This window comes from Panulirus ornatus, chromosome 53 (assembly GCF_036320965.1).
Source record: "Panulirus ornatus isolate Po-2019 chromosome 53, ASM3632096v1, whole genome shotgun sequence".
In the NCBI taxonomy this organism is placed as follows: Eukaryota; Metazoa; Arthropoda; class Malacostraca; order Decapoda; family Palinuridae; genus Panulirus; species Panulirus ornatus.
In genome coordinates, this window is record NC_092276.1 from 6,165,340 (window position 1) to 6,188,458 (window position 23,119).

Here is a 23,119-nt window from a genome sequence, read left to right on the forward strand (position 1 = left end):
TTGTGGAGAGGAAATCAATGAAAAAAAAAAGAAAAAGTGTAGGGGACAGGACAGAACCTTGTGGGACACCAGTTTTTTTTTTTTTTGGGGGGGGGGGATGGCCTGATCCATCAACAACCACGGAGGTAGATCAGCCGGAGAGGAAGCTAGATGTCAAGGAGCGAAGTGAAGGAGGGAAACCAAAAGAGGGGAATTTAGAGATGAGACCCCAATGCCACACCACTCTCTTATCCTATCACTTCTTACTTGATCAATCCTTTTCCGCAAATATATATAAAAATATTACCTTTCATGTCAGTACTTAGTGTGAAAGAGATTGGTTGGCAAGTGTGGGATGATTATAGAAAGATCAGTTTTCCTTCTTTGAAGTGAACACATAACTCATATGACATACAAAACTTCATTTCAAACATACTCCTGTTTTATACAAGGGCACAACATTAGTGATGAATAACAAGAAAATATTTAGAAATATGATACTTTTCCACTAAAAGAAACAAGAATACTGCATGGCTGGCAAGTAGGAAAGAATATTGGAAGTCATTTTTCTATAGAAATAATATAACTCTTAACTTATCATCTGTTACCAAAATCCTTTCTTACCCCAGCATTGCTTAGAGAGAAGTATGAGGCAGCTGTTCTGTAATCTATTCCACAGTGTCACTTGGTCTGCTCTTCTCATTTCCATCCAACTTTTCTCATCTCTCTTTCCATTTATTTTCTGCCCTTCCCGTGTTCTCTGAATTTTCACATGAGATTATGTTGTTCCAAAGTGTTATGTAATTCCATCTTTCAAGAATCTTTGGTCTCACTTCAGAAATCAACTTACTGTATATATCTACTTCGTAAAAAGCTGAATGTGAAACTCCATATATTCCTTGGCATAAATGAAAAAAAATTTGCAATCTCATCCACAAAGTATTTTTGATCAATGGTCAACTAACCCATCACTAACTTAACAAACTCATCCATATACTTAGCAGGTGCCTCAACATCCATCAAACATTTTTCAATGCAGACAAGTACAAACTAATGCCATCTAGCTTCTTGAATTTCTGAGACTAGCCTTGAGAATATTCATACTTAAAGCTAATGTTCAGTTGCTGGTGAAATATCTACGCTTGCTCTATCAACATTTTACTACCCTTACCTGAAAGCTATATCAACCTTCATCTCATTCTCAGCATAACACTTAGTGACTTTTCCTTCTAATTCTTCATATCATACACTGTGGAAAAGCATACATCAAACAGAGGCCACAAACACACGCTGAAGCTCTCTCGTCCAACTTCTGTGGTAATTTACCCCTCTCCTGAATGGACAGCAAATGAAAATTGCATTCGACTGTACCACCGCAGACGGCAGCTAGGTAGTCATTTTGATGCCATACTTAATGGTGAATTTTGGAAATCAATATAAACTGACAAAGACTGCTGATGCACACATATTTATGTACTTAAATATGGCAGGAAAGATGCTGTGGGAGCAACACCCACACACACACACACAGAAGAAGAAGAAGAAGAAAAAAAAAGCTGGTCAGAAGACTATCCATGCCAGTCCAGTCCACAGACAGTTTTTCTGGTTCACAAAATGAATTCCAGTATTTCCTAACAGTGCTGGTTTATAGAACCAGTTTAGGGAGGTTCAACCAGTAAATGATACAGCAATGCATACCAGAAGTTACAATAAGAAAATAATTACATTATAATGTATTACTGAAACACCCTGCTATGGAACTTGGCTGTCCTGAGTGAACAATGATTTATGAGTATCGTCAAAATTTGCTTGGCAATATGTATAAAACTTTTTAAATACGATAAACTAATAATTTTCATTACATCATTTGCAATTATGCTACTGTGTGGTTAGATACACCATAAAAATGTTCTTAAGCAATCAACAGGGACTGTATTACTGAATAAAAAGTCAATGGAAAAACTCAAGACATGAATACATCTGTAAAGATTTCAAGGGCTGCTTTCAACAAGACTGTAGGGTTATGTTTCTTGTAAATAACTGTGGCAACCCTAATTAACTCCTGCAAATATCTATAATTTTCAAAACAAACTGACAGATGAAATGACAGAAAAAAAATTGTAATGAATGAAGATTCTGGATTCCATCTCATTCACTTTGCTGACTTTTCTAAATCTATTGCTTGTACTGGATGCATAACTATTCACCAAAAATTTGCAGCTTTTTGTGAACATTTGGGAGTGAAAAACTCAGTGCTATTGAGCAATAAACTGTGCAAAAATGGGAAGTTCTATCCTGGGAAAAAAGGGAGATCTTTGGTTATAAGCTTCTGATTCATGGAGTAATATAAGTAATAATATAACAACCAAATATGGGGAGTAAATGATTCTCTGAAACAAAACAGTGAGAACAATTTCTTAAAGTGTGAAAAATCATACTTTAAAAATATCTTCACAGGGATCAACTGATCTTGTTCTTGCCACTCTGGTCCTCTTCTATGCTAAGCACACTTTTTTTAGGTTAAAGATGTACACAAGTGTTTAAGAAAACACCTACCAGTCACCCAAGACAAGCATCCTGATAGCATATGCAAATGACACACAGACAATATACTTACAGAAATCTAGATCAAACCTTGTACATCAACATCACCCAGTATCACAACTTCAGTGGATGTGAAGTATGGAATCACCTTCCTTCAATTTCTTTTTTTTCTTTGGTTCTGGAGTGTCTGGTTCATCCATTGTGTCCATGGCATCAAAAGCATAATCTGTTAGCCACTTCTCCAGTAGTTGCTCAAAGAAATCCTCCAGGATTTTGGCATTCTGGTAGATCTCTGTATCTTTCTGCAAATGTTTTATGGTGTATTATCAGTGAAGCAAATACACATGGCATTTATAAATCGATAAGAAATAACTGATTATAGTTAATAAAATATATCTACATCATAAATACAAGTCATCTTTCTACTTCTCCATCTTTTCTTAAATTTCCTTACTTATATACTATTCTCCATTTTCATGCCTTCTCTCTTCTATTTTCCTACCTGTTATTCATTCATTGGATTCACTGGATACCCTTTTGTTGAGTACAGTGAAAGACAAAAGTTCTGCATGATGATAATTTACATCTGGCAAAACAAGGCTTGCCTTGACTACATCTCAAGCAGTTGGCAAGCCTGACTACAATGAAGCTTCAACTGATTTGTTGGTTCAAATCAATGTTCTTATAATAAATCCTCTAGCCAATGACATAAAGTTGTACTAGTTTAGAAAAAAAAGTAGGTAAAAGCACAGAAAAGAAAGGGAGAAATCTCAGAATCATTTTATCCTTATCTCAGGACATTTGCTAATGTGTGTGGAGGCACTACTCAGAGATACCAACTGTTCATATCATGTGAGGAAGTACGTGTCAGAATGCTCGTCATTCAGGATATGCTTTCACCAAAGCCTAAGAACAGATTTTTGTCTTTCAATGTACAGTATTTAGAATTCATGGGCATTCCCCAAGTAGTGTCAATTTTCCAAGAGAATATAAAAGCCTGAATTTGAACATTTTCCCTGCATTTCATCCCTTGAATAACCATAAAGTTTCAGTACCTGAATAAAATTGCTCTAAAACAATATTTAGAAATGGGAATTCACATTTTAACTTGAAAATGTTCAAAATTTCTTGAAAATGATGTTCCAATATACTTCACGATAATACAACTATGCAAAATGATTGAATATGAAGGGAAATGTACTCTAATCATGAATATGTATTATTTTTATACAATTCATTATTGTCTTAAAATATCATGTCCAATACACAGTATGATCTAAACCACAGAAAAGTCTCTGGGGCTTGGCTGTGGATGGTAGGCTCTGTTTATGGGGTATCATATATGACAGCAGCAAGATGATGATTGCAAATAAGGCCATTATTCATTTGTTCTTGATGTTATCTCAATAAGAAAGGTGAATTATTTGAGAATAAAAGGAATTAGCAGAAAATCTCGCTTTTTTCTATACTTGTTTACAGTTCGTGTATTAACAAGGCAAAGCTAGGAACAAATAAAGAACAATCCAATTTGCTCACATCCAATCTCTAGCTGTCATGCATAATGCACCAAAACCAGAGCCCACTACCCGCAGACAAGATCCAAAGACCTCTCTGCGGTAACCAACATTGCTCCAATTTGTTCCATTCCATGCAGGCCTCAAACCCTTCTTCAATCTCAGGTCCCCAGTCACCCAAAGCATCTTTCACTCCATCCTTCCATCCCATCCTTGGTTTTCCCTGCCTCCTTATGGCCTCGTTGCTCACATGGGAAAATGAAGACACTATCGCAAACCAATTGAATGATCTGAAAGGCACTGGAGTTATAATAGCTAATGACCTTTCGTTCAACAAAACAACACTTGTTTTTCTAGAAAGATGGTGGGATGAATCCTGCAGACTTTCAAGCTGAGAAGAAAAACCAAAGGAGAAACTTTTCAAGAGTCATTAATTCTTTTACGAATAGAATACTGTTGTGTTCTAACATCAACATACAAGGTGGATGAAACTGCAGAATTAGAAAGCATTCAGAGATCTTTCATGGCCTATATTAATGTTATTAAGACACCTGATATGGCTGAAATCACTGAGGTCATACTATCTGAAGCTCAGCCACAAGAGGTATATCATTACCTATACCTTGAAAATTCCAAAAGACATGGTCCCCAATTTACACTAAGAAAAAATTCCCCCATATACAACAGACATACAAGACCATAAAATGCTACCTCTGAAAACCAACATGCACAAAATGAAAGAACAACTTATACATCCCGAGACTAAAACTCTTACAACAACTTTCTGGCAATCATCGAAAACACCATGAGTTGCATAATGGACAAGTTTAAGAGTGCCTTGGACAAGTAACTACAAAGTATACCAGACCAGCCAGGTTATGGGGTTTAAATGGGCCTATGGAATGAGGCTTCCAAAAGCTTGTTCATCAATGACCTGACCCAACCCAAAAGAGAGAGAGAGAGAGAGAAAAGAGAGAGAAAAGAGAGAAAAAGTGTGCGTGCGTGCGTGTGTGTGTGTGTAGGGGGGGGGGTCATTCACAAGGTATACACATTTCAAGCTATCAAGTATAATGCACCAAAACCAAAATCCCCAATCATTAACCATCCCCAAAAGACCTTTCCATTGTTTTCCCTTAGTTTCATATGCCCTTTTTCAGCTCACTGACAGCACATCGTTCCCTGTATACTGCAAGTTCCCAAGTTACAGACATCCAACATAGAAACACCCATACTTATAAACAAGCTTACATAAATCAATCAATTCCTCATCCACAATATAAAAGGCATCTAAGTAATAGAGGTGAATGACCTAACCTTCAACAAGCACAACAAAACAACAGTTGCCTTCTTGAAAAAGATGGTGGGAGAGATCCTGCTGATTTTCAAGATTAGTTCATTCTTTCACAAACAGAATACTGCTGTGTTCTAACATGATCCTACAAGGCAGATGAAAATGCAGAATTAGAAAGTGCTCAGAGATCCTTCATGGCCTATATTAAGTTGATTAAGGAACTAAATCATGTACCTGGAATGGCTGTAAAATGCTACCTCTGAAATCCAAAGATGTTACATGCACAAAAAAGAGAACACCTTAAACATCCAGAGCCTGAGGCTCATTAACACCAGTACAACAGTAAAAAATATTATGATTGCCCAGGACAAGTACCTGAAAAGTATACCACTGCATCAGGTTGTGGGGTTTACGGGAGCCTGAGATGAGCTTCCAACAGCTTGTCGACCAATGACCCAACCCTCTTTCTAGCTGTCTTGTATAATGCACCTAAACCAAACCCCGTCATCAACTGGGCCCTACAGATCTTTCTGTGGTTTCCCGTGACTGCTTCATGTGCCTAGATTCAGCCAAATGACAGCAAATCACATCCTATATACTGCATGTCCCCAAGTTACAGAAATTCAACATACCAACACCCATACTTATGAAAAAGCTCAAAAAATAATAATTTCCCCATCCAACATATGAAAAATAACTTGTACTTATGAAACAAGGAACTACCATATATACTCAAGTAACATGCGATCTCAAGATCTTTTGCCAAATTATCCTTCATCTATTAGATATCTATCACTCAACCTCAGTTTTTCAAAAGGCCAAGAACACTAAACTGACTGAGAGAGAGGTGCTTACTACTCAAAAGCAAAAATTAGATGCAACAAGAATAAACCATTTACAACTATAAGCAACTAATATTCATTGAAATGTTTATATACAGTTTATCATAGGCCAAAATCCAGTATCAATCATGGAGATGGTAAGCATCATTCAGCAAAACTCACTGTCTAATGTAGTAATAGATGAAATGACATCTAAATTACTGATGAAAGTGCCCATATTTTGACAGTAACCACCTATTTGTACTGCATGGGGAGGGAGTTTTACATTTGTGGGGTCCCCATCTCTTGAACATCCTTTACTATCATGCGACCTGTTAAATTTATGTATGCTGTCTGCATCAACCATGTCCTCAGTCAATCAGTTCCAAACATCCATCACTCTTATACTATTTAAGTATTTCTTTATATTTTTATTAACAAGTTTCATACCTAATTTTATGTAATGTCCTCTGGTTGTTTTATTCCTACATCTCTTGAAGAACTGTTCACTGTCCACACCGGTGATCTCTTTTAAAAAATTAAAGGTTGTGATCAGGTCACCCCTCACTCTTCTAAACAATATAGTCAATGGGAAATCAGAAGAAATTTTAGCGAAGTATAGGGATCTCATCTGTAAGTTCAAAGAGAGCCATAAAAAGTTATTTATATTGGGATTGCTGCCTAGATATGATGTAAATTCCTGTACCCTTAGTAGGGTGCTGGGGATAAACAGTAGAAATAAGGCTCTCTGTCGGGAGGAGGAAAACATCTTTTGTATAGATTTATGGGATAATTCTAGCCAAGATATAAGACTCTTTACCAAGGATAGATTCCACCTAAATGAAAAGAGGGAAAGCCTGTCTTGGCACAGTATTAGATGAGAATATCAGGCTCTTTATATGATAGACATAAACTAGTTAGGTACTCAGAACATACAAAAACATAAGAGGAATTCAGGATAAGACAGAACATGACAGGACAGGTAAACTTAAGGTCAGAGACCTGACACAAGATAGGAATAAGGAAGGTAGGGAACAATGAGGAATAGAATAACTAGAGGTCATTTCTCAGGGAGTATACGTCATTTCACAGGTAGTGGAAGGGGACAGGTCGATAGGGGTACAAGACAGGATGTGTCAGCTGGTGCTGCCATTTGGGAATGAGGCAGGTCAGGAAAAGACAACAAAGCAGCATGAGATCAATTCCCAGGAGGAAGCAGGAAACATGGCAGGTAGCAAATAGGATGGGATGGTTCAAGTCGAGGTCACAGACTTTGTTTTCATAGGCGGGCTCCCCACTGCCACTGCTGCACATAAAAAAAAAAAAGAAAAAAAAATCTCAGTCATATATTAGAATAATCTATGTTAATGCACAGAGTATACATAACAAACTTTTGGAGTTACAGACAAGACAGTAGTTGTTACGTAGCCATCATACCCGCCTGGGTATCGTGAGGGTCAGTGATGGTTGCTGAGTGAACGAGAACTTCAATGGTCATCAAACTACAATCCTCTGACCCAGGAAGCTGTCTTTTCACATGAGGACTGCTCGCATTTTGTCCACAAACATACGATCTCTCCTTGTCACTCATAATACTTGACAACATTTAACTCACACAAATCATTCTTTCTAACACCTTGATTTCTCTGCAGTGAGTGTTATGCACAAGCCCTGTCCTTTGGCAAAATGGTAGAAGCAAGAAATAGATGTAGTTGGTAGGAACAGTAGGTGTAAGTAGTAGGTGGGAACATTGGCTGAGAGCATTTGGTAGAAATACTAAGAACATTAGGAAGGCACATTAGGTAATTGCAGTTGGTGGGAGCATTAGTAAGAAGCTTCTGAAAGCACTGTGCTGGAGCTGCCCTGTGCCAGTGGCCTATTAAGGGTGAGGCACTAAAGGTTAAGAAGCAGCATTGAAGTTCACCAGTTATAGAAACTCTTTTGCCATGGCCATCCCTTCAATGGAGCTCCGAAAGGGAATGGGTATCAGGGATACAGATATATAAACAATTGTATTGGAAGAAAATCATGATATAACTGGTACTTTGGGTACAAATCTAGATATTAGAAATGCAGACTTCCTCATCAAATATACAATTTCTGAGTACAATGCATTTAACAAAGACTGAGAAAATAAAGTTGGTGGTGATGTCTTGCTCTTTGTTAAGGTTTACCTTTATCCTATGCTAAAATTGTTGTTGCTGTTGATAAAATTGACAATTTTTGTAAAAATCAAAGGTAAGTTTCAAAAGAACATAACAGAAGGATTAGTTTATAGGTCCCAGGCACAGATACCAGAGGTAAATGAAAGACTATATGATCAGTTAGCAGAAATTAGCAATGAAAACCATTCAATCATGGTAGGATATTTCAATATACCATTATCGAAGTGGGGAGAATCCCTTTCCAATAGCTCCAGTACCTAAATCTGCTTGATAAACCCTCATACAATTTGTTGATAAACCTATGTGCAATGAAAGTAAACAGATGCTCCTCGACTTATGATGAGGTTATGTTCCAAGAAACCCATCATAAGTTGAAAATATCTTGTCAAAAATACATTCAATACTGCACATCTAACCTACCGAGCATTATAGCTTAGCCTAGCCTATCTTAAATGTTCTCAGAACACTTACATTAACCAATAGTACTGACAAAATCACCTAACTCAAAGCCTTTTCTTAAGTGTTGAATATCTCACCAATGTACAGTTGAAAAATTGTAAGTCGAACCATTGTAAGTTCGGGGTTATCTGTATTACATTTAGTTCCAACCATAAATGACAATCTTGTTAACAATGTTGAAGTCTGAAAAAGTTTGGTACAAGTGATCACATGGCAATCTAATTTTGAGTTAACTTTTAACATTACCTAAAACGCTGGTTAAAATGAGTCACAAAAAAACACCTCTAAATTTGCAAATTTTAAAGATCTTTGCATTACTTGACAGGCAAATTTAGGATAATACTATAAATGAAAGCCATATGGATGTGGCCTCAGAGAGCTTCAGTAAAACATTCAAAGCAGTGGAGAGAACACTTGCCAATAAATAGTTGGTGGTCTGAATTCTAAAGCAAAGCCAAAATGGTAGAATGATGACATAAGTGACACAGTGTTGTCTAAAAAAGCAGCACATAAGAAGCTCAATGAGGCTAATAACCAGCTTAATAGAGCAAATTATGTAAGTCTGCATAGAGAAATTAAGAGACTTATACATCAAGGTAAAAGTCAGTATGAAGCACATGTTGCTGAAAATAGCAACTTATAACCAAAAGAGTTTTATGAATATGTTATAAGCAAGAGTATGTTTGAAGGAATAGTGGTTCCAACAATGTTGTATGGTTGCGAGGCGTGGGCTATGGATAGAGTTGTGCGCAGGAGGATGGATGTGCTGGAAATGAGATGTTTGAGGACAATGTGTGGTGTGAGGTGGTTTGATCGAGTGAGTAACGTAAGGGTAACAGAGATGTGTGGAAATAAAAAGAGCGTGGTTGAGAGAGCAGAAGAGGGTGTTTTGAAGTGGTTTGGGCACATGGAGAGGATGAGTGAGGAAAGATTGACCAAGAGGATATATGTGTCGGAGGTGGAGGGAACAAGGAGAAGAGGGAGACCAAATTGGAGGTGGAAAGATGGAGTGAAAAAGATTTTGTGTGATCGGGGCCTGAGCATGCAGGAGGGTGAAAGGAGGGCAAGGAATAGAGTGAATTGGAGCGATGTGGTATACCGGGGTTGACGTGCTGTCAGTGGATTGAAGCAGGGCATGTGAAGCGTCTGGGGTAAACCATGGAAAGCTGTGTAGGTATGTATATTTGCGTGTGTGGACGTATGTATATACATGTGTATGGGGGGGGGTTGGGCCATTTCTTTCGTCTGTTTCCTTGCGCTACCTCGCAAACGCGGGAGACAGCGACAAAGTATAATAAAAAAATAAATATAATAAGTAATAATCCAATCATTTTATTCATTAATAAATGAAAATAGTAATTTGGTTATTGAAAATGAAGACATGGCAAAGATTTTAAATGTCTTTTTTTTGTTTCTGCTTTTACAACTGAAGATACAACTCTCACTTCGCACACTAACTCAACCAAAACACCCTATATCTGCCACTCTATCATCAAACACATTCAACAAACCTTCAAAATACTCACTCCATCTCCCTCTCACTTCACCACTACTTGTTATTACCTCCCCATTTGCTCCCTTCACTGATGTTCCCATTTGTTCTCTTGTCTTACACACTTTATTTACCTCCTTCCAAAACATCTTTTTATTCTCCCGAAAATTTAATGATACTCTCTCACTCCAACTTTCATCTGCTCTCTTTTGACCTCTTTCTTTTATACATCTCCCACTTATTTGCACTACTTCCCTGCAAAAATTGTCGAAATGCCTCTCTCTTCGCTTTCACTAACGATCTTACTTCTTCATCCCATCACTCAATACTCTTTCTAATCTGCCTACCTCCCACCTTTCTCATGCCACAGGCATCTTTTGTGCAAGCCATCACTGCTTCCCTAAATACATCCCATTCCTCCCCAACATCCCTTACTTCATTTGCTCTCACCTTTTCCCATCCTGCACTCAATCTCTCCTGCTACTTCCTCACACAAGTCTCCTTTCCAAGCTCACTTTCTCTCACCACTCTCTTCATCCCAACATTCTCTCTTCTTTTCTGAAAACCTCTACATATCTCCACCTTTGCCTCCACAAGATAATGATCAGACATCCCTCCAGTTACCCCTCTCAGCACTTTAACATCCAAAAAGTTCTCTTTCACGTGCCTATCAATTAACACGTAATCCAATAACGCTCTCTGACCATCTCTCCTACTTACATATGTATACTTACGTATATCTCTCTTTTTAAACCAGGTATTCCCAATCACCAGTCCTTTTTCAGTGCATGAATCTACAAGCTCTTCACCAATTTCCATTTACAACATTGAACACCCCATGTACACCAATTATACCCTCAACTGCCATATTACTCACCTTTGCATTCAAATCACCCATCACTATAACCCAGTCTCGTGCATCAAAGCTGCAAACACACTCAGCTGCTCCCAAAACACTTGCCTCTCATGATCTTTCTTCTCATGACCAGGTGCATAGGCATCAATAATCATCCATCTCTCTCCATCCACTTTCAGTTTTACCCATATCAATCTAGAGTTTACTTTCTTACCCTCTATCACATACTCCCACCACTCCTGTTCCAGGAGTAGCGCTACTTCTTCTCTTGCTCTTGTCCTCTCACTAACTCCTGACTTTACTCCCAAGACATTCCCAAACCACTCTTCCCCTTTACCCTTGGGCTTCGTTTCACTCAGAACCAAAACATCCAGGTTCCTTTCCTCAAACATACTACCTATCTCTCCTTCTTTCTAATCTTGGTTACATCCAGACACATTTAGACACCACTATCTGAGCCTTCGAGATGGATGAGCATTACCGCATTACTCCTTCTGTTTCCCCTTTTATTTATTTATCTATATATTTATTTTGCTTTGTCGCTGTCTCCAGCGTTTGTGAGGTAGCGCAAGGAAACAGACGAAAGAAATGGCCCAACCCAACCCCATACACATGTGTATACATACACGTCCACACACGCAAAATATACATACCTATACATCTCAATGTACACATATATATACACAAACAGACACATACATATATACCCATGCACACAATTCACACTGTCTGCCTTTATTCATTCCCATCGCCACCTCGCCACACATGGAATACCATCCCCCTACCCCCTCATGTGTGCGAGGTAGCGCTAGGAAAAGACAAACAAATGCCCCATTCATTCACACTCAGTCTCTAGCTGTCATGCAATAATGCCCGAAACCACAGCTCCCTTTCCACATCCAGGCCCCACACAACTTTCCATGGTTTACCCCAGACGCTTCACATGCCCTGATTCAATCCACTGACAGCACGTCAACCCCGGTATACCACATTGATCCAATTCACTCTATTCCTTGCCCTCCTTTCACCCTCCTGCATGTTCAGGCCCCGATCACTCAAAATCTTTTTCACTCCATCTTTCCACCTCCAATTTGGTCTCCCACTTCTCCTCGTTCCCTCCACCTCTGACACATATATCCTCTTGGTCAATCTCTCCTCACTCATTCTCTCCATGTGCCCAAACTATTTCAAAACACCCTCTTCTGCTCTCTCAACCATCCTCTTTTTATTTCCACACATCTCTCTCACCCTTACATTACATACTCGATCAAACCACCTCACACCACACATTGTTCTCAAACATCTCATTTCCAGCACATCCATCCTCCTGCACACAACTCTATCCATAGCCCACGCCTCACAACCATACAACATTGTTGGAACCACTATTCCTTCAAACATACCCATTTTTGCTTTCCGAGATAATGTTCTCGACTTCCACACATTCTTCAACGCTCCCAGGATTTTCGCCCCCTCCCCCACCCTATGATTCACTTCCGCTTCCATGGTTCCATCCGCTGCCAAATCCACTCCCAGATATCTAAAACACTTCTCTTCCTCCAGTTTTTCTCCATTCAAACTTACCTCCCGACTGACTTGACCCTCAACCCTACTGTACCTAATAACCTTGCTCTTATTCACATTTACTCTTAACTTTCTTCTTTCACACACTTTACCAAACTCAGTCACCAGCTTCTGCAGTTTCTCACATGAATCAGCCACCACCGCTGTATCATCAGCGAACAACAACTGACTCACTTCCCAAGCTCTCTCATCCACAACAGACTTCATACTTGCCCCTCTTTCCAAAACTCTTGCATTCACCTCCCTAACAACCTCATCCATAAACAAAATAAACAACCATGGAGACATCACACACCCCTGCCGCAAACCTACATTCACTGAGAACCAATCACTTTCCTCTCTTCCTACACGTACACATGCCTTACATCCTCGATAAAAACTTTTCACTGCTCCTAACAACTTGCCTCCCACACCATATATTCTTAATACCTTCCATAGAGCATCTCTATCAACTCTATCATATGCCTTCTCCAGATCCATAAATGCTACATACAAATCCATTTGCTTTTCTAAGTATTTCTCACATACATTCTTCAAAGCAAACACCTGATCCACACATCCTCTACCACTTCTGAAACCACACTGCTCTTCCCCAATCTGATGCTCTGTACATGCCTTCACCCCCTCAATCAATACCCTCCCATATAATTTACCAGGAATACTCAACAAACTTATACCTCTGTAATTTGAGCACCCACTCTTATCCCCTTTGCCTCTGTACAATGGCACTATGCACGCATTCCACCAATCCTCAGGCACCTCACCATGAGTCATACATACATTAAATAACCTTACCAACCAGTCAACAATACAGTCACCCCCTTTTTTAATAAATTCCACTGCAATACCATCCAAACCTGCTGCCTTGCCGGCTTTCATCTTACGCAAAGCTTTTACTACCTCTTCTCTGTTTACCAAATCATTTTCCCTAACCCTCTCACTTTGCACATCTTTCCCCTTCTAGAATGTTTTTTTATTTTCCAAAAGAAGGAACAGAGGGGGCCAGGTGAGGATATTCCAAAAAAGGCCCAGTCCTCTGTTCTTAACGCTACCTCGCTAATGTGGGAAATGGCGAATGGTTTAAAAGAAAAAAAAAGAAATAATAATAATAATAATAATAATAATAATAATCTTTTCTTTCTTTCAAACTATTCGCCATTTCCCGCATTAGCGAGGTAGCGTTAAGAACAGAGGACTGGGCCTTTGAGGGAATACCCTCACCTGGCCCAATTCTCTGTTCCTTCTTTTGAAAAAAAAAAAAAAAAAAAAAAAAAAAAAAAAACCCGAGAGGGGAGGATTTCCAGCCCCCCGCTCCCTCCCCTTTTAGTCGCCTTCTACGACACGCAGGGAATACGTGGGAAGTATTCTTAATCTCCTATCCCCAGGGATAATTATTATCATTATTATTATAATAATAATAATAATAATAATAATTATAATAGGGGATAGGGGAGAAAGAATACCTCCCACGCATTCCTCACGTGTCGTAAAAGGCGACTAAAGGGGATGGGAGTGGGGGGCTGGAAACCCTCTCCTCCTTGTATTTTAACTTTCTAAAAGGGGAAACAGAAGAAGGAGTCACGCGGCGAGTGCTCATCCTCCTCGAAGGCTCAGACTGGGGTGTCTACATGTGTGTGGATGTAACCACGATGACAAAAAAGGAGATAGGTAGTATGTTTGAGGAAAGGAACCTGGATGTTTTGGCTCTGAGTGAAACGAAGCTAAAGGCTAAAGGGGAAGAGTGGTTTGGGAATGTCTTGGGAGTAAAGTCAGGGGTTAGTGAGAGAAAAAGAGCAAGGGAAGGAGTAGCACTACTCCTGAAACAGGAGTGGTGGGAGTATGTGATAGAGTGTAAGAAAGTAAACACTAGATTGATATGGGTAAAACTGAAAGTGGATGGAGAGAGATGGATGATTATTGGTGCATATGCACCTGGGCATGAGAAGAAAAATCATGAGAGGCAAGTGTTTTGGGAGCAGCTGAATGAGTGTGTTAGTAGTTTTGATGCACGAGACCGGGTTATAGTGATGGGTGATTTGAATGCAAAGGTGAGTAATGTGGCTGTTGAGGGAATAATTGGTGTACATGGGGTGTTCAGTATTGTAAATGAAAATGGTGAAGAGCTTGTAGATTTATGTGCTGAAAAAGGACTGGTGATAGGGAATACCTGGTTTAAAAAGAGAGATATACATAAGCATACATATGTAAGTAGGAGAGATGGCCAGAGGGGCGTTATTGGATTACGTGTTAATTGATAGGCACGCAAAAGAGAGACTTTTGGATGTTAATGTGCTGAGAGGTGCAACTGGAGGGATGTCTGATCATTATCTTGTGGAGGCGAAGGTGAAGCTTTGTAGAGGTTTTCAGAAAAGAAGAATGTTGGGGTGAATAGAGTGGTGAGAGTAAGTGAGCTTGGGAAGGAGACTTGTGTGAGGAAGTACCAAGAGAGATTGAGTACAGAATGGAAAGAAGTAAGAACAAAGGAGGTAAGTGGAGTGGGGGAGGAATGGGATGCATTTAGGGAAGTAGTGATGGCTTGCGCAAAAGATGCATGTGGCATGAGAAGCGTGGGAGGTGGGCAGATGAGAAAGGGTAGTGAGTGGTGAGATGAAGAAGTAAGATATTTAGTGAAAGAGAAGAGAGAGGCATTTGAACGATTTTTGCAGGGAAATAATGCAAATGACTGGGAGATGTATAAAAGAAAAATGCAGGAGGTCAAGAGAAAGGTGCAAGAGGTGAAAAAGAAGGCAAATGAGAGTTGGGGTGAGAGAGCATCATTAAATGTTAGGGAGAATAAAAAGATGTTTTGGAAGGAGGTAAATAAAGTGTGTAAGACAAGGGAACAAATGGGAACTTCAGTGAAGGGGGCTAATGGGGAGGTGATAACAAGTAGTGGTGATGTGAGAAGGAGATGGAGTGAATATTTTGAAGGTTTGTTGAATGTGTTTGATGATAGAGTGGCAGATATAGGGTGTTTTGGTCGAGGTGGTGTGCAAAGTAAGAGGGTTAGGGAAAATGATTTGGTAAACAGAGAAGAGGTAGTAAAAGCTTTGCGGAAGATGAAAGCCGGCTAGGCAGCGGGTTTGGATGGTATTGCAGTGGAATTTATCAAAAAAGGGGGTGACTGTATTGTTGACTGGTTGGTAAGGTTATTTAATGTATGTATGATTCATGGTGAGGTGCCTGAGGATTGGCGGAATGCTTGCATAGTGCCATTGTACAAAGGCAAAGGGGATAAAAGTGAGTGCTCAAAATACAGAGGTATAAGTTTGTTGAGTATTCCTGGGAAATTATATGGGAGGTATTGATTGAGAGGGTGAAGGCATGCACAGAGCATCAGATTGGGGAAGAGCAGTGTAGTTTCAGAAGTGGTAGAGGATGTGTGGACCAGGTGTTTGCTTTGAAGAATGTATGTGAGAAATACTTAGAAAAGCAAATGGATTTGTATGTAGCATTCATGGATCTGGAGAAGGCATATGATAGAGTTGATAGAGATGCTCTGTGGAAGGTATTCAGAATTTATGGTGTGGGAGGCAAGTTGTTAGAAGCAGTCAAGTTTTTATTTATGATGTAAGACATGTGTATGTGTAGGAAGAGAGGAAAGTGATTGGTTCTCAGTGAATGTTCATTTGTGGCAGGGGTGTGTGATGTCTCCATGGATGTTTAATTTGTTTATGGATGGGGATGTTAGGGAGGTGAATGCAAGAGCTTTGGAAAGAGGGGTAAGTATTCAGTCTGTTGTGGATGAGACAGCTTGGGAAGTGAGTCGGTTGTTGTTTGCTGATGATACAGCGCTGGTGGCTGATTCAGGTGAAAAACTGCAGAAACTGGTGACTGACTTAGGTAAAGTGTGTGAAAGAAGAAAGCTGAGAGTAAATGTGAATAAGAGTAAGGATATTAAGTACAGTAGGGTTGAGGGACAAGTCAATTGGGAGGTAAGTTTGAATGGAGAAAAACTGGAGGAAGAGAAGTGTTTTAGATATCTGGGAGTGGATTTGGCAGCGGATGGAACCATGGAAGCGGAAGTGAATCATAGGGTGGGGAAGAGGGCGAAAGTTCTGGAAGCATTGAAGAATGTGTGGAAGTCGAGAACATTACCTTGGAAAGCAAAAATGGGTATGTTTGAAGGAATAGTGGTTCCAACAATGTTATATGGTTGTGAGGCGTGGGCTATAGATAGAGTTGTGCAGAGGAGGGTGAATGTGCTGGAAATGAGATGTCTGAGGACATTATGTGGTGTGAAGTGGTTTGATCAAGTAAGTAATGAAAGGGTAAGAGAGATGTGTGGTAATAAAAAGAGTGTGGTTGAGAGAGCAGAAGACGGTGTTTTGATATAGTTTGGTCACATGGAGAGAATGAGTGAGGAAAGATTGACAAAGAGGATATATATGTCAGAGGTGGAGGGAACGAGGAGAAGTGGGAGACCAAATTGGAGGTGGAAAGATGGAGTGAAAAAGATTTTGAGTGATCAAGGCCTGAACATGCAGGAGGGTGAAAGGCGTGCAAGGAATAGAGTGAATTGGAACACTGTGGTATACTGGGGTTGACGTGCAGTCAATGGATTGAACCAGGGCATGTGAAGCGTCTGCAGTAAACCATGGAAAGTTTTGTGGGGCCTGGATGTGGAAAGGGAGCTGTGGTTTCGGTGCATTATACATGACAGCTAGAGACTGAGTGTGAACGAATGTGGCCTTTGTTGTCTTTTCCTAGCGCTACCTTGCACACATGCGGGGGGAGGGGGTTGTCATTTCATGTGTGGTGGGGTGGCAACGGAAATGAATAAGAGAAAACAGTATGAATTATGTACATGTGCATGTATGGATATGTCTGTGTGTATATGTATGTATACGTTGAGATGTATAAGTATGTGTATGTGTAGACGTATATATATATTTTTTTTTTTGCTTTGTCGCTGTCTCCCGCGTTTGCGAGGTAGCGCAAGGAAACAGACGAAAGAAATGGCCCAACCCACCCCCATACACATGTATATACATACGTCCACACACGCAAATATACATACCTACACAGCTTTCCACGGTTTACCCCAGACGCTTCACATGCCCTGATTCAATCCACTGACAGCACGTCAACCCCGGTATACCACATCGCTCCAATTCACTCTATTCCTTACCCTCCTTTCACCCTCCTGCATGTTCAGGCCCCGATCACACAAAATCTTTTTCACTCCATCTTTCCACCTCCAATTTGGTCTCCCTCTTCTCCTCGTTCCCTCCACCTCCGACACATATATCCTCTTGGTCAATCTTTCCTCACTCATTCTCTCCATGTGCCGAAACCATTTCAAAACACCCTCTTCTGCTCTCTCAACCACGCTCTTTTTATTTCCACACATCTCTCTTACCCTTACGTTACTTACTCGATCAAACCACCTCACACCACACATTGTCCTCAAACATCTCATTTCCAGCACATCCATCCTCCTGCACACAGCTCTATCCATAGCCCACGCCTCGCAACCATACAACATTGTTGGAACCACCATTTCTTCAAACATACCCCTTTTTGCTTTCCGAGACAATGTTCTCGACTTCCACACATTCTTCAAGGCTCCCAGAATTTTCGCCCCCTCCCCCACCATATGATCCACTTCCGCTTCCATGGTTCCATCCACTGCCAGATCCACTCCCAGATATCTAAAACACTTTACTTCCTCCAGTTTTTCTCCATTCAAATTCAACTCCCAATTGACTTGACCCTCAACCCTACTGTACCTAATAACCTTGCTCTTATTCACATTTACTCTCACTTCGCACACTAACTCAACCAAAACACCCTATATCTGCCACTCTATCATCAAACACATTCAACAAACCTTCAAAATACTCACTCCATCTCCCTCTCACTTCACCACTACTTGTTATTACCTCCCCATTTGCTCCCTTCACTGATGTTCCCATTTGTTCTCTTGTCTTACACACTTTATTTACCTCCTTCCAAAACATCTTTTTATTCTCCCGAAAATTTAATGATACTCTCTCACTCCAACTTTCATCTGCTCTCTTTTGACCTCTTTCTTTTATACATCTCCCACTTATTTGCACTACTTCCCTGCAAAAATTGTCGAAATGCCTCTCTCTTCGCTTTCACTAACGATCTTACTTCTTCATCCCATCACTCAATACTCTTTCTAATCTGCCTACCTCCCACCTTTCTCATGCCACAGGCATCTTTTGTGCAAGCCATCACTGCTTCCCTAAATACATCCCATTCCTCCCCAACATCCCTTACTTCATTTGCTCTCACCTTTTCCCATCCTGCACTCAATCTCTCCTGCTACTTCCTCACACAAGTCTCCTTTCCAAGCTCACTTTCTCTCACCACTCTCTTCATCCCAACATTCTCTCTTCTTTTCTGAAAACCTCTACATATCTCCACCTTTGCCTCCACAAGATAATGATCAGACATCCCTCCAGTTACCCCTCTCAGCACTTTAACATCCAAAAAGTTCTCTTTCACGTGCCTATCAATTAACACGTAATCCAATAACGCTCTCTGACCATCTCTCCTACTTACATATGTATACTTACGTATATCTCTCTTTTTAAACCAGGTATTCCCAATCACCAGTCCTTTTTCAGTGCATGAATCTACAAGCTCTTCACCAATTTCCATTTACAACATTGAACACCCCATGTACACCAATTATACCCTCAACTGCCATATTACTCACCTTTGCATTCAAATCACCCATCACTATAACCCAGTCTCGTGCATCAAAGCTGCAAACACACTCAGCTGCTCCCAAAACACTTGCCTCTCATGATCTTTCTTCTCATGACCAGGTGCATAGGCATCAATAATCATCCATCTCTCTCCATCCACTTTCAGTTTTACCCATATCAATCTAGAGTTTACTTTCTTACCCTCTATCACATACTCCCACCACTCCTGTTCCAGGAGTAGCGCTACTTCTTCTCTTGCTCTTGTCCTCTCACTAACTCCTGACTTTACTCCCAAGACATTCCCAAACCACTCTTCCCCTTTACCCTTGGGCTTCGTTTCACTCAGAACCAAAACATCCAGGTTCCTTTCCTCAAACATACTACCTATCTCTCCTTCTTTCTAATCTTGGTTACATCCAGACACATTTAGACACCACTATCTGAGCCTTCGAGATGGATGAGCATTACCGCATTACTCCTTCTGTTTCCCCTTTTATTTATTTATCTATATATTTATTTTGCTTTGTCGCTGTCTCCAGCGTTTGTGAGGTAGCGCAAGGAAACAGACGAAAGAAATGGCCCAACCCAACCCCATACACATGTGTATACATACACGTCCACACACGCAAAATATACATACCTATACATCTCAATGTACACATATATATACACAAACAGACACATACATATATACCCATGCACACAATTCACACTGTCTGCCTTTATTCATTCCCATCGCCACCTCGCCACACATGGAATACCATCCCCCTACCCCCTCATGTGTGCGAGGTAGCGCTAGGAAAAGACAAACAAATGCCCCATTCATTCACACTCAGTCTCTAGCTGTCATGCAATAATGCCCGAAACCACAGCTCCCTTTCCACATCCAGGCCCCACACAACTTTCCATGGTTTACCCCAGACGCTTCACATGCCCTGATTCAATCCACTGACAGCACGTCAACCCCGGTATACCACATTGATCCAATTCACTCTATTCCTTGCCCTCCTTTCACCCTCCTGCATGTTCAGGCCCCGATCACTCAAAATCTTTTTCACTCCATCTTTCCACCTCCAATTTGGTCTCCCACTTCTCCTCGTTCCCTCCACCTCTGACACATATATCCTCTTGGTCAATCTCTCCTCACTCATTCTCTCCATGTGCCCAAACTATTTCAAAACACCCTCTTCTGCTCTCTCAACCATCCTCTTTTTATTTCCACACATCTCTCTCACCCTTACATTACATACTCGATCAAACCACCTCACACCACACATTGTTCTCAAACATCTCATTTCCAGCACATCCATCCTCCTGCACACAACTCTATCCATAGCCCACGCCTCACAACCATACAACATTGTTGGAACCACTATTCCTTCAAACATACCCATTTTTGCTTTCCGAGATAATGTTCTCGACTTCCACACATTCTTCAACGCTCCCAGGATTTTCGCCCCCTCCCCCACCCTATGATTCACTTCCGCTTCCATGGTTCCATCCGCTGCCAAATCCACTCCCAGATATCTAAAACACTTCTCTTCCTCCAGTTTTTCTCCATTCAAACTTACCTCCCGACTGACTTGACCCTCAACCCTACTGTACCTAATAACCTTGCTCTTATTCACATTTACTCTTAACTTTCTTCTTTCACACACTTTACCAAACTCAGTCACCAGCTTCTGCAGTTTCTCACATGAATCAGCCACCACCGCTGTATCATCAGCGAACAACAACTGACTCACTTCCCAAGCTCTCTCATCCACAACAGACTTCATACTTGCCCCTCTTTCCAAAACTCTTGCATTCACCTCCCTAACAACCTCATCCATAAACAAAATAAACAACCATGGAGACATCACACACCCCTGCCGCAAACCTACATTCACTGAGAACCAATCACTTTCCTCTCTTCCTACACGTACACATGCCTTACATCCTCGATAAAAACTTTTCACTGCTCCTAACAACTTGCCTCCCACACCATATATTCTTAATACCTTCCATAGAGCATCTCTATCAACTCTATCATATGCCTTCTCCAGATCCATAAATGCTACATACAAATCCATTTGCTTTTCTAAGTATTTCTCACATACATTCTTCAAAGCAAACACCTGATCCACACATCCTCTACCACTTCTGAAACCACACTGCTCTTCCCCAATCTGATGCTCTGTACATGCCTTCACCCCCTCAATCAATACCCTCCCATATAATTTACCAGGAATACTCAACAAACTTATACCTCTGTAATTTGAGCACCCACTCTTATCCCCTTTGCCTCTGTACAATGGCACTATGCACGCATTCCACCAATCCTCAGGCACCTCACCATGAGTCATACATACATTAAATAACCTTACCAACCAGTCAACAATACAGTCACCCCCTTTTTTAATAAATTCCACTGCAATACCATCCAAACCTGCTGCCTTGCCGGCTTTCATCTTACGCAAAGCTTTTACTACCTCTTCTCTGTTTACCAAATCATTTTCCCTAACCCTCTCACTTTGCACATCTTTCCCCTTCTAGAATGTTTTTTTATTTTCCAAAAGAAGGAACAGAGGGGGCCAGGTGAGGATATTCCAAAAAAGGCCCAGTCCTCTGTTCTTAACGCTACCTCGCTAATGTGGGAAATGGCGAATGGTTTAAAAGAAAAAAAAAGAAATAATAATAATAATAATAATAATAATAATAATCTTTTCTTTCTTTCAAACTATTCGCCATTTCCCGCATTAGCGAGGTAGCGTTAAGAACAGAGGACTGGGCCTTTGAGGGAATACCCTCACCTGGCCCAATTCTCTGTTCCTTCTTTTGAAAAAAAAAAAAAAAAAAAAAAAAAAAAAAAAAAACCCGAGAGGGGAGGATTTCCAGCCCCCCGCTCCCTCCCCTTTTAGTCGCCTTCTACGACACGCAGGGAATACGTGGGAAGTATTCTTAATCTCCTATCCCCAGGGATAATTATTATCATTATTATTATAATAATAATAATAATAATAATAATTATAATAGGGGATAGGGGAGAAAGAATACCTCCCACGCATTCCTCACGTGTCGTAAAAGGCGACTAAAGGGGATGGGAGTGGGGGGCTGGAAACCCTCTCCTCCTTGTATTTTAACTTTCTAAAAGGGGAAACAGAAGAAGGAGTCACGCGGCGAGTGCTCATCCTCCTCGAAGGCTCAGACTGGGGTGTCTACATGTGTGTGGATGTAACCACGATGACAAAAAAGGAGATAGGTAGTATGTTTGAGGAAAGGAACCTGGATGTTTTGGCTCTGAGTGAAACGAAGCTAAAGGCTAAAGGGGAAGAGTGGTTTGGGAATGTCTTGGGAGTAAAGTCAGGGGTTAGTGAGAGAAAAAGAGCAAGGGAAGGAGTAGCACTACTCCTGAAACAGGAGTGGTGGGAGTATGTGATAGAGTGTAAGAAAGTAAACACTAGATTGATATGGGTAAAACTGAAAGTGGATGGAGAGAGATGGATGATTATTGGTGCATATGCACCTGGGCATGAGAAGAAAAATCATGAGAGGCAAGTGTTTTGGGAGCAGCTGAATGAGTGTGTTAGTAGTTTTGATGCACGAGACCGGGTTATAGTGATGGGTGATTTGAATGCAAAGGTGAGTAATGTGGCTGTTGAGGGAATAATTGGTGTACATGGGGTGTTCAGTATTGTAAATGAAAATGGTGAAGAGCTTGTAGATTTATGTGCTGAAAAAGGACTGGTGAT

General features: G+C 40.5%; 1 protein-coding gene across 1 annotated transcript in view; it reads right to left on the reverse strand.

The window, feature by feature from the left end:
* Window positions 1-403: 403 nt before the first annotated feature.
* The window catches only part of LOC139765144 (transcription intermediary factor 1-alpha-like), a 142,927-nt gene continuing 120,211 nt past the window's right edge, over window positions 404-23,119 (reverse strand). Inside the window, exon 15 of the mRNA XM_071692337.1 lies at window positions 404-2,825. Within this exon, the coding sequence (XP_071548438.1) occupies window positions 2,646-2,825 (180 nt within the window). The 3' untranslated portion in view covers window positions 404-2,645. The remainder of the gene's footprint in view (window positions 2,826-23,119) is intronic.